This window comes from Chrysochloris asiatica, unplaced genomic scaffold, assembly GCF_000296735.1.
Source record: "Chrysochloris asiatica unplaced genomic scaffold, ChrAsi1.0 scaffold00010, whole genome shotgun sequence".
Classification (NCBI taxonomy): domain Eukaryota; kingdom Metazoa; phylum Chordata; class Mammalia; order Afrosoricida; family Chrysochloridae; genus Chrysochloris; species Chrysochloris asiatica.
In genome coordinates, this window is record NW_006408528.1 from 37,029,150 (window position 1) to 37,052,998 (window position 23,849).

The 23,849-nt window shown below is 44.3% G+C and overlaps 1 protein-coding gene across 2 annotated transcripts in view; it reads right to left on the bottom strand.

The window, feature by feature from the left end:
• SRPK2 (SRSF protein kinase 2) overlaps window positions 1-23,849 on the bottom strand; it is a 304,605-nt gene that overhangs the window by 14,337 nt on the left and 266,419 nt on the right. For both annotated transcript variants that reach the window (XM_006834377.1, XM_006834378.1), the window contains 7 exons: window positions 23,045-23,070; window positions 20,589-20,835; window positions 19,600-20,082; window positions 10,714-10,814; window positions 10,485-10,592; window positions 5,262-5,331; window positions 4,578-4,670 (listed from right to left, as the gene is read on the bottom strand). In XM_006834377.1, coding sequence (XP_006834440.1) covers window positions 4,578-4,670; window positions 5,262-5,331; window positions 10,485-10,592; window positions 10,714-10,814; window positions 19,600-20,082; window positions 20,589-20,835; window positions 23,045-23,070 — 1,128 coding nt within the window. The remainder of the gene's footprint in view (window positions 1-4,577; window positions 4,671-5,261; window positions 5,332-10,484; window positions 10,593-10,713; window positions 10,815-19,599; window positions 20,083-20,588; window positions 20,836-23,044; window positions 23,071-23,849) is intronic.

Below are 23,849 nucleotides of genomic sequence, written 5' to 3' on the forward strand. Positions count from 1 at the left end.
AAAAAAAAAAAAAAAAAAAAGAGGTCAGGAAGGATGTCCAGGATGGGCAGCACTGTCTGATCACAGCCCCATTGGCGTCATCCTGTTTGGAGGGCGCTTGGACAGTAACCAGACTCTATACCCCTGTGTGTGTACCAGTGACCGTCCCTGTGAGTGTACCAGTGACCGAGCCTGTGAGTGTACCAGTGACCGTCCCTGTGCGTGTACCAGTGACCATCCCTGTGTGTGTACCAGTGACCGTCTCTGTGAGTGTACCAGTGACCGTCCCTGTGTGTGTACCAGTGACCGTCTCTGTGAGTATACTTCTTATCTTCCTTGTCAGAAGCCCTCAAAGAATTCCCTGCAGCGCATACACAGTCCACTCCCCATGAGTGGCATTTACCCATCTGACCTCTGGCAAAATGCAGTGATTTGCGATGCTTTTAAAACTTGAAGCCCACACAATTAAGGCGGGGCAGTGACTATTTCCAACCTTTAAGGGTCAAAAGCCCACAAAAGAGCTTTGCTTTCCAAAGAAATAAGGGACAGTCTGTTAATGTTTAGGTTAATTCTGAACATAAATTAAAACCAGTGTACCAAATGTCATTTTCAATATTAGATACTACGAACTTAGCTCTGCCTTCCCCTCTCCTGCACACCCTCCTCCCCACATGACTTTAACTCATGGGATCTGGTCGCCAGTCCCAGACACGAGGTCAAGTGGCACCATGAGCTGCCGACACAGACCTCTGCCCACACAGTACTTTCACACTTCGACATTTTCCACTGCGTTTAAGGAGGCCTTTAGTTCGACACAGAATCCCAGTGCTCAACAGTGAATCAGCACACAATAGTTTAGCCGAGTGTCCCCTTTGATGCCTCCATTCTGAAATTTTTACTAAAATGCTAGCTAGCTGTTGATATGTCAGAAACAGCCTCTAGCAGCCTGATAATGATGTCCCCAATGTACTAGTGTCACTTAAAGACTGGGCATTGCTGAAGGGATGCCTGCTTCTTGGGTTCAGGATGGGACAAAGCCCATGAGGTGCTGACTTGTATGGGGCCATCACATCTTTCTTAAAGATCTTTCAATAGCTAATGTCCATACCCGAAGGAATAGCCAGCAAATTAACCCGGATAGGGTGGGAGCAGTAGTAATTACATTCCCTGCCAAACATTTCAGCTCAATTGTTTAACTCCTGTCCAAGAAGTGGTTCAAACTAGTAATGATGACTAGACACTGAATTACACCCAGGAAGATCAGACGTCAATTAGCTGATTGGATTTTCAGTTTTAACAGAGACCCGCCCCATCTTGTTTGATGAGAGCAGTGGTCCCTCCAGGGTCAGGAAAGCTTGTTACTCCCTGGAGTGCTCAGGTTTCTAACAGGACTTCAGCACTGAAGTATTGAGAAAAAATTTCCAATGGTTACATTTAAGACGGAGACATCCCAAAATACATCCTTTATGTAAAAAATCCTTCCACTCATCCCGAGGAACAGGATGAAATTCTCTTCCTGGCAGGCCCTCATTCCTCAAATTTTACTTCTGTGACTGTGCAAAAACCCTGTACAACCTTTGACCTCTCAGCCACTGTAAGGAAGCAACACTCAGGAAGGAAGAGAAGTCCCTAGTCCGAACCACTGCAGGGGACTCCTGCCCTTATCAGAGAGGCTCACTGAAATCTACGGAAAGGCCCAGAGCGCTCTGGCTCCCAGGGCCAGTCTGTCACCAGCAATGACAACAAGGCTTTTTAAACTCTTCAGTAGGGTCTGTGGACACTAGTACCGAGGCATACCGCAATGGCCATGCCTGGGCAGCGGATGTGAGCAAGACCAGTGTAGGGGCAGACAAGAGGTGCTGGGGTAGACCACGCGAAAGACTGCCAGCCAGTCATGAAGCCCACCACTGACAACCCGCTATGCCATGCTGCAGGAGCCTGTAGATGGTGCTGTCCCCACTGCCAGTATAGGGCAAGTCTTCACAGCTACTGTCCCTGCTAGCTCCCAGCATCCAGTCCAACAGGCAGGTGCAAATCTGGCCACCTGCTTCTGGGAGATTCCCCTCTTCTTACCCTCTGTGTGCATGTCCACCTGCCATTGCCCCACGCCAACAATGGGCAGAGAGAAATGAAGAGCTCCCTGTCAGCATTTCTGAGGAAAGGTAAGAAGTGTCACAATAAAGGTGTCATTCCCAGGTGCCTTTGTTAGCTTGAGAACATCACTGTTTTCAAGTGAAATGCCAAATCTCTGTGGTAGGAAAACATGCCTTGGAGTCTGGTGCTGAAACCTATCCACCTGCCTTCAGGAAACTCTACCTGGCTAGAATGAGATAGTGCTGTGGCCCAGTGCCCTTTCATGCCGGCCCAATTCTCCTCAGGGGCATCATCAGCTCAAGGTTGTCTCGGTATCTATGACAAACTAGGCAGACAGCCCAGGTGATGGGAAGGGCTGTGGCTGGGAGCTAACTTCGAAGTTATGTACCAGCCAGATCCTGCTGGGGCAAGGCCACCTTCCACAGACTCTGAAAACATTAGGAAATCTGGAAGTAGAAGTCTGCCTCGATGAAAATAAACACAATTTCCCTAGCATAATCCAGTTTTTCCAAATAACCCTTTCTGGACATTTCCTAGAGATCCTTAAGGCTATTTTCTCAGTAAAACTGTTGGTTGTTGTTGTTAAGTGCCACCAAGTTGGTTTTGACTCATAATGACCCTGGTACAGGGTTTCTAAGGAGTGGCTAGTAGGCTTAAACTACTGACCTTTCGGTTAACAGTCAAGTACCACACCACAGCTCCATACTTCTGTTTAGAAGGTTGAAAGGTTTACAGTGTTTTCCTGTTTGTAATTCAGGCTTTAGCAATTAATAACAATTGTGACAGCATCGTCTTATATCTTCTTAAAATACCAATGCTGCAGTTACCTGGTTGACAGGCGACGTGACTAGAGTTTGGAGACACGTGACACGTCCACAGCCTCACAGCTGATAACTCCACTCTATCACTGTAGCTTGCTCATGTGACCTAAACTCAGGGGCTAGATCCTCAGAACCAAAAATGAATGCTGGCTGTCTGGCAAACACTGTTTTCCCTTGCAACTTCTGATCAGCTTTACAAGCTACATCATTTCTAAGTCTCTTTCCCTGGGTAGCCCCCCAGGAAACCACCATCACGTGCAACTGTGGTGCATTCAGCTCTTAGCTCACACATTTAGCAGGAAAACATAATTTAAGGATAGAGCAAGAGATGGTTAACAGAACATGAGTAAAGTGTATAATAAAGGACTATTACAAGACCATAATTCCTTCTCCTAGGAAAATAAAGTCAAATTGATTCTCCAAATTTAGGTAACATGGGGGAAGATGGGAAATTATCTGGGACTTCCAGAAATTTCTAGAAACTCCATGTCCCATTCACATCAGCTTTCCTAGTTCTTTGTTCTTCCCTCATTAACATAAACTCACTGCTCCCTGTGGTTTCTATTAAAGCTTTCAAGTTGCTGTTGTCAATTACTTTCCAAAATTCTTTATGAAGGGCTATTGCAACTCAAAAATAGAAACTGGGAAAACATAAATTAAGAACAACTAAACTCATCAGAAAAGATGACACTGGGGAATGTAATTTTGAAACACAAGTCAAAATTCCCTTTTCTTTTTTCTCACCGATCACAAACTGGGATTACACAGGGCAATAAAACAGAAGTTCAAGGTTAGGTCAATGGGAAGTCAGGTTTGATTGAGAAGAACACCTTCAGCAGTAAGCCAGCCCCTCTTCTATTCACAAACAGCCCAGACACACACAGCTGAGCAGGGCAGTCTCCTGGCCTCGCTGGCAGAGCTACAGAGACACTGTTTGGGTCACCCATGAACCACGTGGAAAATGAAAGGTAAGTCTGGTTTTTCAAACTTGTAAACACCTTTTACAAATACTTAAACACACATATTGGGGCTTGAGGTACAACAGGAGAGAGGTCATGGAGGAGGATTTGGGGGAAGTTGTTCTCTTACAAAAATCTTATTCCACAGATATCAGATGGTTCGGGTTTATTTCTTGAGTGCCTTCTTCAGCAGAATCCCCTGGCTGTAAGAGTCCAGAGCTTTCTCCACGGCCCAAACATGAATGCACAAGTTCTCCTTTTGGGAGAAGATTATGCTGAAAATTAGTGTTGTATAAATACCGTTACCTTTTCTGGTGAAAAACTCCTTGGAATATTTTCCCAACATAGCGTATTTTCGAGGGATTTTCCCCAGCAGTTCAATGATCAATGCTATGTGATCTGCATTGGAAAACATTGCCAGCAAAACAGAAACACATGACAGTTTAATCAGTACACTGCATGCAGACACGTCTATCGCCCGCGCAGACAGAAACAGAGCAGGCCTGCTCCCCCGGCCACCGACGAGGGTCAGAGCCGGAGGGCATCTGCAAGGATGGGGCCAGGTGGCGTCTCCCTGTCCACTTTGAAATCAGCACAGGAATCTTACTGAGGTTGCCTTTATGAATTAAGGAGAAATGCTTTTGTCACAATTAGTGTTACAATTGGCAGCTGCTATTACGTTTCTGTCTGCATCATGGCGTTTTTCAAAAAGAAGAGGCACTACCTCTGCGATTGAAGAACTCCCGAGAATATTTTCCAGACAGAGCAAAGTGCCTTGGGATATTGCCTAGCAGCTCTATGATGTGGGCTATGTGGTCTATGGAGGAGAGAAAAAAGGATACGGGAATGGGAGGGGCAAGGGGAAGGATGGGATAAAAGAAGAGGGAAAAAAAATTGAAATTAGTAAAAACTCAGAAATAGAGTCAAATCAACAATGTCTGCAGCACACCCATGCAGAGGCTACGGGGCCAGCTGGCCTCAGGCACTGTCTGGAGCTCTGCCAGCAGGAAGGCAACAGCTTGCCCCAGGCACCTCAGCACCACAAGCAAATAAGCATGGAGATGATCGGGTTTACAGATGGAACTCTTGCCAGAATTCACAGCTTTTCCGCTCAACTCCCAAACAGAACAGAGGACTGAGTGGAAGGCTTCGGGGCTCACACTGTCTATGCAGATGGCTGCCCACCCTGACCTGCAGGAGGCGTGGAGGGCAGACTGCTCAGGCCTGTGAGGTCTCAGAACAGCCAGCTCTGCCTGCTCACTGGGACGAGGGGTTCCAGATGCAAACGGAAGATGTCTGAATTTTGTGTTTAGAAACCAATGGCTCTACTTTGGACCATGTATTCTCTCCAGAAGCTGAGGGCTCAGAGCAAGACCACACTGAGGCACTTGGAGGCAGCAGTACTCACCTTCATCTCTGGAATAGTCTTCCCCAGAATGCGGTTCAAACAAATAATCACCCGTTGCCAGCTCAAATGCCTAGGACACAACAGACAACAAGCTAAGCACCTCACAGATACTGCCCAGGGTCAGCAACTACTTCTCTTCGTGGGAGAGACCTACATTTTAGGAGCTGAGTCAAACCCACAGACTCCTAAAGGGCTTAACACCAGTGTGTTTTCTTTCTTCCATAAAGTTGAGAGATACCTTGTTGTTGTTATGTGCCGTGGAGTCGGTTCTGACTCACAGCAACCCTGTACAGGGTTTCCGAGGCTGTAAATCTTTATGGGAGCAGAAAGCCTCATCTTTCTCCTGCGGAGCAGCTGGTAGTTTCGAACTGCTGACCTTAAGGTTCGCAGCCCGATTCGTAACCACTATGCTACCAGAGCTCCTTAGGTAAGAGGCACCTTATGAATACTTTTTCACACTGCATCTGTAATGGGGTATAGATGGGCTTCTTCCTCTTATTTGTGCAAGAAGCAGAACTGAACTTCCAGAGACAGCATAAGCTCCTTACACGCACTGGACAAGGTGAAGCTAGGTTTCCTACTGAGGCTCCAGCCCAGTCCTGTCTCTGGAACATGCCCTCAACCACCAGGCCAACCAGACATTAGTAATCTGGGCTCCTCTCATAACTTACCCACGTTGCCATTGCAGACCTCCTGAGGACAGTCAGCCAAGGAGAGCAAGCTCACACTGGGTCTATCCCTCAGCCCAGAGATGAGGAGGCCACTTGCTTCCATTTCTGCCAGGGAAGTCTACTTTCATGCTCTCCCACAAATCTCAGGGCTAAATCTTAGGACCGTGTGTGAAATTTGGTAGCAATCTACAAATTCAGCAAGTGCTTTTGTTCTGCTGACCAAATACCACACACACACACACACACTAAATCCCACTTCCGGCTTGCCTATGGTGCTTGACTCTGAGTCAGAGCTCCCTGCTGTGAAGGGTGTGCAGGGGCTAGCCTGCTTCATTCCTGCCTTTCCAACACCCCTTCCTTCCTTTCCTCTCCAGGGACCCCTGCCCACTCCTGCCCTCTGCCAACCTTCTTCTCTCAGTTTCAATGACCAGAGTGCAGAGAACGTAAAAACACGGCTCTGCCTGAGCCAGAGGGCCACCACTCCTGGGACTGTAAGTCCTGACTGAGTGGGCACCACTGGACCGCTTCTCTTCACTTGTTCGCTTCGATTTAAATGGTTGAAGGAGGGAAGCAGAGTGGCAAGAAGGTTGCCAGCAGCCCCTGAAATGAACAGTAAGCTCAGGCTGCCTGCCTTGAACCCCGCCCGCATGGGAAGCATTAGCAATGAGCCACTCAGAGGCTGCCAGGCAACAAGGGAGCAGCAGCCCCCGACATGTCCTCACTTCAGTCCCCGTCTCCAACCAGTAACTAGGAGACAGCTGGGCCACTTCCATCAAAACAGGTTAAGGGAACCTCATGTTTGATCCAAAACCCACGGGAATAACTGGCTCACATATCCAGTGGCCTGAAGAGTCTTTCTAGCCTGGGAAGCAATCAGTTCAATACTTTATAAGCCCAAGGTAAAATCTGAAGACCCTATGAAAGAAAAGACTTGAGAAGCTACTTGGATGGCCTGTGATGAAAGCCCAAGGTGCCACAGACTATGAGCTTCCCGACTGCTGTGGGGACATGACTCAGGGAGGTCAGGTAGTCAGGTGGCCAGAGGACACATCCCAGGGGGCTGAGCCCACGACTTAGCTGCATGGAGAAGACAAACATCCAGAGAACATCAAGCTCACCAGCAGCTGCCACACCCACACAGCTCTGAGGGCTGGAAAAGAGCACTCCCAAGAGGAAGGCCAGCCAAGACCTCCCGTCCAGAGAGCGAAACAGCACATATGTCCAATCAAACACCTGACTCAAAGAAATCTATCAATGAAATGATTTTTTTTTTTTTTTCTTTTAAAGAAAGAAGCTCCATATGTTAGTGCTGTTTTTCTGGAGAGTGACTAGAGCTTAACAAACATGACAGTAAAAATACCTGCCGTGGTACCACATCACATGCTTTATGGTGGCATCTATACAGACATGAGAGACCATGCAGTGCAGTCTAGTACTGCCAGCACACCTTCAGCATCACTTATTTTCAACAACTGAAAACAACAGTTCTGAGCAATGTGCTCTTTTCCCTCTGCACTTAAGCCTCATTGACTCAGAGGCTTGTTCTGTACTCGGGTTCTTGGGAGAGCAGTAGCTTCTTTCCTCAAACACCTTCCTACAACCCTCTGGTTGGTTCTGTGGCATCAGCAGTGCTGAGGAGCCTGATGAGATCACACACACTGGCTGTTGCTCCATGGCAATGACCATGGAGTTCCACGACGCTCCCTCCTTTCCAGGGTCGGTGACACACACATGCAGAAGAGCCAAAGTCTTAGCCCACAGAGAATTCTCAGGTTCTGCCCCAGAGCTCAAGAGCAAGAAAATCAACTCAACAACTGACATGTATGTCCCAACCACTCTGCCCAATGCTGGTTTCCTTCTTCAGCTGCAGACCCTAAAGTTCTCCTCGCCTCCTGTAGCCAGATTCCTCCAGCCACCACGTTGGTGCTCACTGCCATCTGAGTCTCTGTGTAACTGAAGGTTTTTATAAAACTCAAAAGACTCTGCACTTACCACCTGTATTTTATTAAGCCGCACATTATGAGACAGAATTAAATCTGCAATATTTTTAAACTTTGACCCACTGCCTCATTTCCACCAAGTTTTCCAGGCCGACAAAAGGTTACTCTGGGCTGTGGCTTTGCAGGGTAGAGATGAAGATTCATCCCAATTCTGAATCATCACCCTCATCAGAGCTGACTATACAGCACCTTGTAGATGCTCCCTAGAAGCACCGAAGGCATGAATGTTAGACTCTCAGGAAGGGCGGCAGGCTGAAAAGAGACAGTGAATGCTTTTCTTTGGAAGCCTGTCATTGACACTGACGCCACTGCTGATAGCAGCAGCATTTCAAGAAATTGGGGAGACAGAGAGCAACAACTGGTTATCTAACAGGAGGCCAGGCAGGAATTCTGCCATAACACTGCAGTGAGAGCGACATCGTTCTTCACTGCATCTGAGATCTTGTCCTATTTTTCTGGTTACATCACCAACATTTAATACCTAAAATTAGAAGCACAGGGCTTTAGAGTTGAAAGCGTTCTTAGAGTCTAATGCAGGGCAGCCCCAGTTTACCCCTTTGTCTTGCTAGGGGCGAGCTAGGTCTTACTCCCTGCATCCTGAGAGGGTAACAAGCTCTCCCCCGAAGCTCCCTTTTCCTATCCTGGTCTCAGCCTCCCACGGCTCCCAGCCGTCCACCTCCTCATCCTACCTGCTTGGGCCACACAGAGTGAGGCAAAGAACTCCTTCATCAGTAGTCGCTAAATTCAAAGTGACCATCGCATATCCACTGGTGCGCTTCACTTCATTCCAAACCAAGTAAGGGATTTGATTTTTGATACTCACTGGAAAACTGCAATCAAGTATCTATCATTCTGATCTGTTATGATCGGTCAGAACATGGGAATAACAGGCTTGGCCTACTTGTTACTATGCTGACTTGGAAGACACTGTTGTTGTTGTTGTTAAGTGCCGTCGAGTCGGTTCCGACCCATAGCGACCCTGTACAGGGTTTCCGAGGGTGTAAATCCTTACGGGAGTAGAAAGCCTCATCTTTCTCCCACAGAGCGGCTGGTAGTTTCGAACCGCTGACCTTAAGGTTCGCAGCCCGATTCGTAACCACTACGCTACCAGAGCTAAGCATCTACTTTTTCTTATCATCAAGCACAATGCTTTTTCCTCTAGTATTCCAAATCAAACCCACTGCCATCAGGTCAATGCTGACTCACAGCAACACTATACACAGGACAGAGAAGAACTGCCCCGGGGGCTTACCAAGTGGTAATCCCTACAGAGGCAGACTAGTGTTCTCTTGTGGAGTGCTTGGTAGGTTCAAAAACACCAACTTTTCAGCTAGCAAGTGAGGGACTCACAAATGTGCCACCAGGGTTTCTTACTTTAGAAGACAAATGGCAGTAAATTTAAAAGACATGCTAAAGTTGTCTTTGAATGTTGTTGTTACATGCTGTCAAGTCCGTTATGAGGAGCAACTGACCTTTCAGTCAGCAATCCAGAGCTTATTCTATAACGCCACATCAAGACTCCAGAGAGCGTAAATTACCATATTTATTCTGCAGTGCTTTCTCTAGTGAAAAGTGCCAATTCTTACATACATGCCCTTGTATTTAAAGAATACAGCTGAATTTAGATTTCTCCCTCTCTCTCTCAACACACACACCATCTTTACCATGGGGGGCAGGGGAGCTTCAGAGCAGTCCCCTAAGAAGAAGGTGCTAGGTTGGCCAGGAAACTGGGCCAGCGAAGGAACCTGAGATGAGCTAAGAATGAGAGACCTTGCATACTCCTCACTTCACAGGGTGTGAGTACAAGTGTTGGCACGAGGTGGGGCGTTTAGACATAAATAACACTGTGAGGCACAGACCTGACATGAGACGTGGGTGGAAAGAGGCATCACCGACGACCTGACGAGAAGTCACCATGTTGTCTACGACAATAAGCTCAGATACTCTGGTGCTGCCTCCCCTCACAAGTGCCTACATCAGCTCGAACTATACAGCCAGAGCAGGTTTTGATGGGCAGGTAAGGGAAAGTCTTGTTCTTCAGTGAGGAGGTAGACTCAGACCATTTTCCCCTAGAAACCACTCTCGTCTTCCTCGGCAGTGGTTGTGGTATTGTTGTTTAAAGTGCCATTGAGTCGGTTCCAACTCAGCAACCTTGTTGAGGGTTTCTGAGGAGCTGCTGGTGGGTTCGAACCTCTGGCCTTGTGGTCAGCAGTGCTGATGCTACAGCACCACCCCAGGACTACTCGGCAGTGGTTGTTAAGGGTAAAGCTCTGCATAGACTGTGTGCTTTCAGAAACCAAAAGAAATTACTTCAAGTCTTTTTGCTACCACAGATTCTTGGGACTGTGGGGTATGTAAGGACTTAAGAAGAGAAAGTCTTGCACAAGGCCCAAAACAAACAACAAAGTCCTGACAGGACTGAAAAGCGTTCTTCCAACTCTGAAGGCCCCTCCACAATCCCACAGCGACAACCCTCACAGTTAGGAACTATGACCACACGCACCAGGAGACTGCGCCCACTCACACGGAAGGAACGGCAGAGCTGTTCTTACCATACAAGCCGTGCTCCAGATGTCAGCAGGGGTACTGTAGCCTGCTCCTATTAAAACCTCTATGGATCTATACTGACGCGTCTGGATGTCTTCTGTGAAGTGTTTATGCTGGAAGAGAAGAGACAGCATTAACACAGAGGGACACACACATTAAGAAGGGGAAAAAAAAAAACAAGTGTGCTAACCTATAATCAAGAATAAAATGTTTTGGAAAGAAAACTCTACTTACCACCCAACAAGCATTTCCCAGGTCGGCAATTTTAACTCTAATTTTATCTGCATTCCGTGGATCCAAGGGATTCACCAACAAGTCAGCTGCCCGAGTTTTTGCTGGCATGAGCAAACAGGCGGAGAGTTAGTGATGGGGACAGGCAGTTTGCATGTGTGAACAATGTTAGGTACAGCTGGCTGCTTTTATAGAGCAGGAAGGTGATGGGGTGATGTACGCCTGGAATCCTGTAAGTTGAACCCAACAGCATTTAAAATTCTTGGTCTCAATTGTACATTGTTTTTTTTTTTTTTTTAAATAGTCATTCCAAATAACGTGCGATGCCATGTGACAGGAAGTTACTGCCTTCTCCAAAGCCACCATGCTTTCCCCTAAGGAGAAAGGGCCCAGTCCTCCCTCAACCCCGCTCCAGATCTACATGGTGGGAGGGATCCACAGCATTGCTTTTGTGTAAACTATGTAATCCAAAATTTTTAGATCAATCTTCCGCCTTAATATTTGTTCTTTGTATTTCCTTTCGTTTTGAATGGTCAGCCATTATAGTGCCCCTCCTTTTCTGCGCCCCAACTTTAGAACTAGGGAGGCTTCTGGTCTCCCTTGGTTGGTTGGGATGTGGAGAAAGTCAGGGCTTCACTGTACGCTGACTTTGACTATTTCATAAAAGTGCATACCTTAAAGAAGAAGAAAAAAATTCTTGGTCTCCATTCTTGAAATTATTCTATAAAACTGAGCAAACTGGGCTGCCCAAGGACTCCATGGATACAGCGTTGCCTTTTATTGCTTTTCCAATGTCCAGACCAGCCCTAAAACAAGCCAGTCTTGCAGTTTCCTTGTCTGCATCTTTCTAGATACTCCATGAGTCTAGCTCACTGGTAGTTGCTACTTTATCACGGGGAGCACACAGTGGAGAGAATGCTGCCTCTGGGAGCCAATCACTTCCAAAGCGACAAACAATTCACTGGATACCATGTGACTACTGGGCCCTCTCCCTTTATTTGAGCCAAACACAGAAATCTCAGGGTTAAATGGTGACTTATTAACAAAGAGAGATGAAAAGTAATAAGCTATTTCAGTCATCTTTGGATGAGGAAGATGCTGGCAAAGATGTCTGAGATGGCCTGGGTGAGAGCACACCTCCGAGTTCCTTCATCAACCTGTCAAATCTCCAGCCACTCTGATAACAGGCTGGCCCCTGGGGAATCTCAGGGTTTCTAGGGTTTCTAGAGCCAGAAGAATTCCCAGACAAGTCCAGATTGTGTCTGTATCAGGTACAGTTAATCAGGAGACAAATGGCTAGGAAAAATAACCTGGTGAGTCCCAAACAGAAAGTCCTGAAGTGAGTCAGCATCTTCACCTTCAAACCACAAAATAACCTACAAACTCAGCTTTCTGGGAAGGATGAAAAGTAGCCATGACTTTTGGAAGGTAATTCTGAAATGGTGTTGACAGACTAAATAGAAAAGCTAGCTCAATGAGGAGCATTAAAAACTCACCTCTGAGAGTCCAATGGCACTGCTAAAATAAATTAAATCTCCTTTTTGGGTATGCTAGCAGTGAGGAGTCACCATCATGAGAAAGGTGGCTCTGGGACCTTGAGGACACATACAGGCAGAAAGGCTAGGGTAAGCTTATGGTCAGCAGACAAAACCCCAGGACCTGAAGCAACCACAGAACTACACAGGATGGCTCTTGGGGAGGTGGGCAGCATTCAGTTCAATGTTTCAATCCTCATGACCTATTCCTCAGTGGATCAGCTTAGATGTTTCCTTCTTGCTACCCGTCCTATGCCAACTTCCCTTCTTATGAGGACAGGGGTCCAACCAAGGGCCTCACCAAACTTACCAGGCATGAGCTGAGGAGAAGCAGATGCATGCGGACACAGAGAGATGAGAAAGAAACTGGCAAAAAGATGCAGCTCAGAAGGCAGGATATGTACAATGATAATGGACAGAGACCAGAGCTCCAGGACAATGTAAAATGCTGACCCCATGGGTGGAGGGACAACACAAGAAATGGCTAGATGAATCCCTGGTGTCACTTCATCAGGCAAAAAAGAAAAAGGAATCTGAGGTCTGTGAACCTGGGCTCAAATCCAAATCTAAGGTTCAACACTGAAAATCTGTAAGACTGGCAAATCATTTAAACTCTTTGATGTTCAGGTCTCAAAAAAAGGAAAAGGTAGGGGCTCCCTGTCTTTTCATCAGCTGGAGTCTGCGGGTGCTACCTGGTCAGTGAGTGCCTAGCCAAAGTCCCACTGTCAGAGAGCAGCCAGAGAGAAAGGCGGTGGGGGTAGGGGGCTGGGGAGACACCAAATGGTGAGCTCTACCTCATAGTCCTGGTGTGGCACCGTGGGCTAATGTGTCAGAATGCAAAGTCATTTGAACTGCAAAGTCAGTGGTTCAAGCTCACCAGCTGCTCCTTGGAAACCCTATACAGGGTCGCTATGGGTTGGAATCGACTCAACGGCACTTACCAACAACAACAACCCCACAAGCAGTTCAGAGCTAAGGTCTGCTTAGAGAAGAGGATGACGTGGCATGTGTAAGACATGACACAACCCCTTCGGACCAAGAAGATTGGATGCATTTTTCTCCATGAAAACGAGTTGTTAAGTGCTGTTGAGTTGGTTCCAACACTTAGCAACCCTGTACAAGGTTTTTGAAGAGCAGCTGGTATGTTTGAACTGCCAGCTCTGCAGTTGAAACTGACCTTGCTGTCCTGCACTTATTATCCTATAGTGCTGCGCCAGGACTTACAAGCTTTCTATGGCGGTATTTCTGGCTATTCCTTTCTCTCCCCCTCAAGTGTCTATTTTATAATGGTATGCCAGGGAAACCAAGTTTCAAAAGACAGCCAAGCATCTTAACATTATTTTCCCCCTTTTGCCCATTCCAACCATGTCTCAATCCCTATATCCCAGAGCCCAGTTGTTCCAAGGTTGTGCATACATCATTATTTACTTCTGTCCCCCTTAGCCTACGCAAACCTGCCTGTTTTCTTGTCTGCTTTGGTATTCCATTCCCCTCTCCCTTCTCCAATTCACAGCAACCCTTTATAGGGTTTCTGAGGAGTGGCTGGTGAGTTTGAACTGCTAACCTTGTGGTTCAAACTGACCTGAGGTCGAATGCTTATCCTACAGCACCACACCTGTTAACTTGGGTGACACGGAGGGCACTACAGGAAGTTGGCAGAAGAATGATGAAGATAGGTGAAGACACAGGGAGCTATGCAAGGACTAAAGAAATAGATAACAATTTGAAAGAGGATATTTGTACATTGACAACAATGAGAAAGTGGGACAACTGCTGTTGTATGGAACGATTGCAGTCATTGCGATGAAGCAAAGTGTTAAATGTAAAACAGATGATCATGTCTGTAAACCTTCACTCAGTTCACAATAAAAAGTCTTTTAAAAATAAAGAAAATGCAAGGGCAACACTGTTGAGCCTAGCTTTTAGCAAAAACACAAACAGCGAAAGGCAAAATAAATAAACAGGACCTCATAAAAATGAAAAACTTCACATAAATGAATTCAAATAGATTAAGAGCCTAAATGTGCAAATTTCACGCTTCTAAGTGCTGTCAAGTCAGTTCCGACCCACAGCAACCCTCTACAGAGTTTCCAAAGAGTGTATGGTAGGTTTTAATGGCCCACCTTGTGATTAGTAGTCCAGTGCTTATCTTACAATGCCATACCAGGACTCCATAAAAGTCTTAGAATAGGCAGGGGCAACACCACCAGGCCTAGCTTTAAACAATGGCTTACCAGAAAGCATACATAACAAAAGCACAACAACAAAAAAAGGCAAAATAAATAAAAAGACTACCAGAAAAGTGAAAAACAAAAGCCGACCTATCTACCTACTGATGGGAAAGTATCTTCTGATACTTGATATGAATACATGTGATAAAAATCTAATAATATAAATATGATCTAATATATATAAGGAGAGTGCAGTGGCTCTGGAAGACAAGCACTGGACTAACCACAAGGTAAGCGGTTCAAGCCCACCAGCCGCTCCAAGAGAAAAAGGTGAGGCTTTCTGCTCCTGCAAAGATTTACAGCTTTAGAAACCCTGTTCCTAGTTGCTACGAGTCAGAATTGAGTCAACAGCACTTAACAACAACACAATGTACATAAACTTTGACAACAAAAAAAGACAAATAACTCACAAATAAAATGGGCAAAGGTTTTGAATACACAATTTACCAAAGAGGACATTCAAAGGGTCACCTGACCTGACACACGAATAGATGCTCAGCATCATTAGCCATCAGAGATGAGAATCAAAATCACAAGGAAATATCCTTTCACTCACACTGGGATGGCAAAAATTCAAAACAAAACTGGAAACGTTAACCATTGCTGGTAGAAATAGAAAATGGTATAGCCACTGTGGAAAAAGGTGGGTGGATCTTCAATAACTAAAGATGCAACTACTAAATGACTAACAATTCCACTCCTAAGTATCTACCCAAAGGACTTGAAAGCAGATGTGCTCCAATGTTCAGGACAGCACTACTCAGAACAGACAAAGGGTGGAAACAGCCTAAACGCCCATCAACAGATGAATGGATAAGCAAAATGTAGTACATACATACAATGGAATACTCAGTCAGCAGGAGAAGCAAAGTCTTGATACATGCCACAGTAAGGCTGGAACTTGAAAACATTATGCTGAATGAAGTAAGTCAATCACAAAAGAAAAACTTTTAGGACCTTACTTTAACATAAAAAGATAAACCAAAAAACCAAATTAAACCCAGTGCCATCAAATCCAATTCCAATTCCTAGCAGCCTAGAGGGTTACAAGGCTGTAATCTTTATGGATTACATACTATGGAATGACAGTGCAGACTGATGCACTGGACCACAGGGTCAGTTTCAATCACAAGGTCAGCAATTCAAACTCACCAGCCACTCCTCAGAAACCCTAGACAGGCTCGCTATGAGTCAGAACTGACTAGAGTGCACTTAACAACAACAATCTTTATGAAAGACTGTCACATCTTGTTCCAGCAGAGTGGCTGGTGGGTTCAAAACTGCCATCCTTTTGGTTAGCAGTCAAGTGCTTAACCACTGCATCACCAGGTCTCCTTTATATAAAAAGCCAAGAGCAGGCAAATGTATAGGCCAGAGTTTATTAGTGATTACCAGAAGTGGTAAAGAGGCAAGTAGAGGAGGTTAGCAGTGATGGAAAAAAAGCACAGATTAAGGGTAGGGCTACACAGCCAAGTACCATAATTGTCAGTAACTTGTACACCTGTTAAAAATTGAATAAATCAGCAAAAGTTTTGTAATATATACATTTGCAACAACAACAACAACAACAACAAAAAAGTAGCTAACTGAGGCTATGCATACAACCCAACAACTCATGGGATTTGGTTCTATGGTTTGGATGTTTCAGAGAACGTCTATTAGCATGTTTAGTGTTGCTGTTCTGCCCCCTAATTCTTTTAGGAGTACCAGTGGTTTTAAAGCTTGCAAATGGCCAATTAAAGTGAAACAATTGGTTTCTAGTTTCCTAGAGCAAAAGAGGAAGAAGAGTTAGAAACAGGAGAGGCAGAAATGGATGTGTGGTCAATGGCCTCTACGAACAACTGCCTCCTTTGCCGTGAGTCCAAAGAACTGGATGGTATCCAGTTACCTTTACTGAACATTTTGATGGAAGATTCTATAGTAGATTCCTAATTAACGGGAGAAATGCAGAACAGAATTTCAAATTCTCAGAGTCCAGACTTTCTAGAGCCAAGGGGAATAGATAGAGTCGGTGGATGAACACTTCTTAAATACTGTTTCTCTGTATTTAATACCTCTCATTTATGAAACTAAATCAAATTGCTTTGGTGACATGCTGTTGTCTTCTTGGCTCAGGTTCGTAAATAAAAGGTCACTTGCTCAAAACCGAACTCCTCAAACCGCATTCCAAATGATACTAGGTAATTTATTTCAGTAGTCTAATTGCACAAGAACATGACAAGAGATAAGAGAAAATCTGTTTGTTTTCCTGTATTTCCTTAGTATAATAGTTCCCTGATGTCACAGTCAAGAGAGCCCAATCAAGCACAGGATTCTCACACTTGCACTGATTGGACTAATTCAGCTTTGTCCTTCTTGGATTGGATGCCTCCTCGGATTCCATCTCTCCACAACTCTCCCTCTCTCTGATAATCAGTGATAATGTCATGAGTCTTCCCTCCAAAATAAAAAGCCTATATAATGGCTCTCTGCTTCTGCCCAGAAGGGAACAAGTATGTTCAGAGGCTCTGTGTGGTTAGACCAGAGAATACCACAGTAGTAGGAACACAGGTCAAAGGATGAGAAGAGGAGTTAGGTTTTCTCTTAGATCAGTAGTCACTAGAGCCATGGCACATATCTTGGCTCATCACAACTGAAGGCCAGAGGACCTGTTGGCTTTACTGGTAAGCTATCTTTTCTCTCAACAACAGCCCATGTGGTTGGCCATCTTTGCCCAGGCTGCTGTAATCTGCATTCCATACTTGCCTTTTCACCTCTGTATAGCAGTCCACACCATTCCTTCTTCTCCCTGAAACATGATCTCCAGTTCTCCCACTCTCACTAAAGCTTTACAAACTCCACATGGTGTATTTCCCTTCATGCCCTTTCTCTATTTCCCTTGTTCATTCTGCCCCACCCATGCTGACTTTTCTGGTTCTCAAAACCGTGAGCTTGGTTCTGCCTCTGGGCCTTTGCACTTGCTTTCTCCTCAGTTTAGAACTTGTCCCCTTCCATCTCATCTCTCCTATTATGTAGGTCTTCAGAAAAGATCTCCCTGAACCCACTCATCCTTTCTCCTTCTCCTTTCTCATCAGTGTTTCTTCACATCATTTATTATTGCTGCCTGACTGACATGAGGTGTGAACCATTCCTTTATTTATTGTCTACATTCCCAATTACTTTCTTAATCAGGGTATGACACGGAAACCTTGTATGCCTTTTTTCATGCTGTATTCCAGTGCCAAGAACACTCCCGAAACACAGGAATCAGTATTTGTTGAATAAACAGATCAGGTTTTAGCATGCAATCTCTTTTCCTGCTACTTTCTTGAGCCTGCACTTCCTTCATACAGAGAGGATACCCAAGCCTTCCCTGTAAGGATGCTGTAAGGATGAAGGATTAGCACGCGTCTTGCACATAAATGACGATAGCGATTTCCTCTCTCTGGCTCCCTGCTGGCTGCCATCTTACCAGTCTATAGGGTAACTTTACATGGAATGAATTGAATTAGCACAATGCCACCCAGAGACCAGACCTATTAGAAAACGACTTAGAGCTTCAGCCCGACCTAAGTTGAGGTCTTCCTGCCTCTCACTTTCCGTTTTTATAATGCAACATGAACTCCAACATGCATACTTATAAGTAAGCTCTACATACTACTGTCCCTAGTCAGGGCAAAGGTGAACAGAAGATAAACTTGTCTAGTCACATAAAAAAACACACCATTAGGATGACTTGCTATGGCTAGTGGGCAACTTCATTCAGAGCAGACCACCTGTCAGCTGGAAAAAAAAGCTACTACAGACTTTCTTGGGCTCTTTACCAGCAAGGCCTGATTCCATTTACTTCCCATGCATTAATCTCTCCTGCCAATAGAGGGAGCAGAGGAGGTTTCTGAGCTTTCCCAATCTGAGTCAAAATGGAAACCAACTGAAATGACTTAGCATTGTCAGAGGCAGGGAAACACCATATGGCATTCACTACCCAAAGGGTACAAAACAAGTCAGGGCTCTCAGATAGATAAGGTCACAAAACTCAATCTAAACAATCTGTCATTACATTTAAATCTTTGTCACCTCTTTTAAAAATACAATCCTGGGCTAGTTGTTGTTGTTGTTGTTGATATGTGCCGTGGAGTCAGTTCCGACTCATAGTGACCCTATACAGGGTTTCCGAGGCTGTAAATCTTTATGGGAGCAGAAAGCCTCATCTTTCTCCCATGGAACAGCTGGTAGTTTCGAACTGATGACCTTGCAGTTCACAGTCCGATTTGTAACCTCTACGCTACCAGAGCTCCTTATCCTGGGCTAGTAGGGTCCTATAATCAGAAATTAACAAAATAAAGCACCTCAATATCTCCTTGGACTCCTGGTGTGGTGGCACTGTAGGATCAGCACTGAGCTGCAAACCAAAAGATCGGTCACTCGAACCATCAGCTGCTCCTCAAAATCCTACAGTGGTTTGCTATGAGTTCGAACTGATTCAATGGCACTTAACAACAACTACACTGTCTCATTCTTCCTCAGTATCTACAAAGATGTCACCAACCAGAGCAGACACATTTTTCCTTGACATACACAAATTCTAGTTCTTAGTCCAATTTTTAAGGAGAAGCTGAGGACCAGGAAGAGAAAAAAACTAAATATAATACTACCAGATGGAAGACGATGCAAATATAAAATTGAATTATATGTTCTAGAAAGCTACAAGGTTGAAGTGTTAGACACTAAAAGGTTTTTGCAAATGCATGACATCACTGACTTCAAAAGCTCAGACATGGGATTTGATACGTAGAAGACAAGAGAAAGTCTAGTGGCACAGAATATATTTTAAAGACCATTACGTGTTCTCAAGGAGCTCTGGTAGCATAGTGGTTACAAATCGGGCTGCGAACCGCAAAGTCAACAGTTTGAAACTACCAGCTGATCCGCGGGAGAAAGATGAGGCTTTCTGCTCCTGTAAAGATTTACAGCCTCGGAAACCCTGTACAGGGTCGCTATGAGTTGGAACTGACTCCACGGCACACAACAACAACAACAACTTGTTCTCAAGTATTAACGTGAAAATGGTTGGTATTCACAGACATGGCTGTATCATCTCCAGGAAGAGTATGACCCCAGGGACACTGAGCTCTGACACTTACTTTTTGGCAAATCCCCAGTACTGGAGGCGGAAACCGTCCTGCTTCTGTCGTGGGATGGGCTGCTTTCCTCTTGCTCAGTAAGTGGGGATCCCTCCGAGAGTGCAGAGCCACAGGCCACAGGTTCCAAGGGCCCAGAAAACAATGCAGAGGAAAACTCTGGGAGCTGAGACTCAGGAATTTTGTGTCGTCCATTTGGCAATTCACCATTGAATTGTTCATAGGAGCTGCTATACGTGTAATCACTCTCTGCATTTGGCTCATCAAGGTTATATTCCTCAGGGTTTGGGCACTCTTCTTCATCATCCTCTTCATCATCCAACTGCTGCTCCAGTAAGAATGGGCCATTCTCAATGTGGCCATTGGTTTTGGGGGATTCTGTCCATGTAGGGTCTATGTTCGTGAGCTCCTGTTCAACATCATCTTCATCTTTCTCAATGTTTTCTTTCTCGGCATCTTCTTTCTCGTCCTGGTCCTCAGCTTCCCCTTAAAAGTTGGGTTAAGAATTAGAATTTGTGTGTGTTTCTCTCCTGGAAAAAGTAGCAGCAGGTACTTATATCCTCCAACAAGATACATTCTGAGCATGTTTAATTTAAATATTACACAAACATCTCTTGGTTTTCAGGGCAAAACCTTTAGATTTTATAAGAAATCTTTTGTTTAAGAATTAACCCTTAATTAGGAAAAAGTCAGCTTTGGGGAGATGCTACTTCTAAAAAGAGCTGTAATTCCATTTCTACCCACCCTCTCCTCTGCAATCCTCAGAAAACGTTTGTGAATGCAAAATTACTGCCAGATAAAAGGTTAATTAAGAAATAAAGGAAAGACAACTATTAGTTGATAATGAATGAAATACCACAATATTTCCCATGCTCCCCAATAAGGAGTTGGGGAGAAGCACTCCTCAGTATCTGAGGAAGAAGCACAAAAGTGGGTCCCTTTTAACGAAGCCCCTGGACATGGTGCAGCCCTGTCTCCTGGTTTCAACTGACCATTGTCATTCTCAGTCTCTCCCTCGGCTGCCTCCTCTAACCCAGCTGTCTTTAGCTTCACCTCCGGGCAGTAATCGTCATCTTGCTCATTGGAAGGTACAGCTGAAGTGATGTTTTCTTCTATTATTTTCCTTTCAGCTTCTCGTTCTAATTCTTCTATTTCCTGCAGGCGTTTTTCCAGTAACTCAGCCTGCCTCTTCTGCTTCTTTTTCAGTTTTTTCTTTTTGTTTTTAGATATTTTTCCTATCTGCAACATGTTAAAAAGCAAAAAACAAAATAGGTCAGTTTGCTTCGTTTTTTAAAGCTCAGCACAAAAGTACAGTGCCAGCTGCATTGGAAATACCAACAAATCCATCTTTCTAAGTAAGGGTCAGTAAAACCACACACCCAGATGTAGGGCTGCTGATGTTAGTTCTGACACCAAGAACTGGTCTACTACCAGGGTAAGTCTTTTGCATTTAAACTAGAAAAGAATGCAGCAAGCTGAAATACTCTTAGTAGTTAAGTGAGAACCTCTTACAAGATTTCCTTGTGCTGCCCATATTAAACAACATCCCTTCCTTTCTCTTCTCTTCACTGTCTTACCTACTTGCTTGCCACACAGCACGGATTGTGTCTCACACATTGAGCTGTTGGTAAACAGCCAGGACCACAGAAACTACACGAAGTATGCATATGAAGCAAAGGAAATGGGGAGGAAAAAGCCAGTTTCAGCCTGTCTCCAATCATGACTGTGGACTTCAATCTTTCACAGACTCAGTTTTGACTGTACTGTAAAACAAATAACACTCTTTCATATTTAACAACCAACTTGGGGTAGGGGAGATGAGTTAGATCAACACTTGAGAGTTAGTCAGACTTAACGCAAAAACAATCACAGTTCAAACACTATCACCTTACAATTCACCAGACTTGGCCAGCAGAACTGCAGACATTACGTGAGGACATGAAGCTCAATCTTGGGTATCATTAGGGTGGGTGTGAGGACACGAAGCTCAAGATCTTGGGTATTGTTAGGGTGGGTGTGAGGACATGAAGTTCAATCTTGGGTATCATTAGGGTGGGTGTCACTAGCCTACGCAGCAGTTCATGGTGTTGACCCCCATCCCCAAACAACCTCCTTCTGAACCAGACCATACTTTGTAAGGTTCAATATCAATTTTAGTCTTTGAATAACATGTAACATAGGTGTATGCTGCTTAAATGTAGTTCTTAGATTAAACAAATACTAATAACAAAATTGTTTTGTAAAATATTTCCCCATTACATTATATTATTAACTGCAGCATTAGTAGTAACTGAGCAAAGCCTCTTTTCTCCTCTTTTAATTACTACTTCATTCTCAAACAAGTTGCTGATATAGGTTCACAAATACTAATAGCCACAATATTGTAGCTAAAAATAAAACACAAAAAAAGTAACAAAATCAGTGACTATTGAAAAACGGGCTGCTACAAACCCAGCATGTGCCGATGATACCATATAATGAAGCCTGGTTGTAACTGGGTACTCTGAGGGAGTGCGCTGGAAGGTTCAACAGGAAGTTCACACAGAGCTCCAGCCTCCTGGGTATACTGATACATGTAAGCTGGGTGTATGAAAAATGTTTTTGTTGTTTATTGTTATAAATAACTGCTGCTGTTATTGTTGTTACATGCCATCAAGTCAGTTCTGACTCACAGCAACCCTGTATAGGGTATTTGAGGTTTTAAAACTTCGAGGGAGGAGAAAGCATCATCTTTGTCCCACTGAGTTCAAACTACAGACACTGTGGTTCACAGTCCGGTGCTTATCGGGTGGAACCATGGCACTTCCTATAAATAACTACATGGATATTTTCAAAAAAGATAATTTTCTGCTGAAACACTGAACAAAATTTTATAGACAGGCATTCTGGTGCTACCTCCTCTAACAGTGTCACCTGGTGAGGTCCCCATGCCCTAGAGACACCACTGACCTTAGGGGCACATTAACTATTCCAAGTGGGCAGAAACTGCTTCAGCTGAAGAGAACAGTATGCCTGACACTTTTGAGGTTACACAGTAACTACAAACATGCTTACCGTTTACATTTATGGTGGTGGTTATGTGCTGTGGAGTTGGTTCCAACTCACAGCGACCCTGTACGGGGTTTCTGAGGCTGTCAATCTTTACGGGAGCAGAAAGCCTCATCTTTCTCCCGCGGATCAGCTGGTAGTTTCGAGCTGCTGACCTTAAGGTTCACAGTCTGATTCATAAGCACTACGCTACCAAGAGCTCCTTGTTTATATTTATAGATACCAGACTACCAGCAGCAGTTTAAGGAACAAAAATGATGTAAGGCAACTCCTCCAAACAAACACTTAAATGAAAACTGTTTCAGAAAGAAACTAACAATTTCATGTTCTAATCTGGAGAGTTCGATAATGAAGTCCCTTTGACATGAGGTGAAGGAACACAGGCAGCATAAGTACTTACAGGTTTCTGTTGTGGAGCCGTACTCACTAAAACAAAATGAAACAAAATAAATGCTCAGAACACAATCGGTTTATACCTTAATTAGGCAATTTTAACTTTAAAACAGAATAGCTACTATCTTTCCATCGTTATCCAACTTTAAAAAACAGCTAATTATCAGATTTTCTTAACCACAGGGACCTAAAGAAAGTTTATCCACTCAAACGACTGATTCTTAAAAGATAAAAATTGTTCATACTAAGTCATTTCTCTTACTTATCCAAAAGTAAATATCACATCCATTCCTTAAAAAAAAAAAAAAAAAACCTAACAGACTACAGTCCCACCATTTATAAAAGGCTTTGACGGTACTGAAGGAGACAGGAGACTTTTACCCTCCAGTCTCATAAGGGCACAGAAAATGTGGAAAGAGAGTACAAACCAGCTGTTCACTGCCACAATTATATCCCCCAAAACTAAAAATAAAACTCAAGATCTAAGTCTTATTTTCTTGCGATTAATTCCAAATCTAACAGTTAAACTAGTACTGATTAACTATGCTAACTGAAGACTAGGAAGCATTTTAACACAACTGAAACTCTCATGATTATAATATGTTAGCTACCTAAAACCTCTTACCAAAAAGTTCAAGTACAGAAAGGAAGACCGCTTAAGGGAAATAAGACCCAATATATACAGACTACACTCCCAGGTAAGGTTACTCAAGGTATAAGTAGATTTGTGTTATCTTTCAGTAACCCAGAAATTAATTGGAACTTAATCCAACAGCATTTTAGGAGATTGTAGAACAATATACACTTCTCTG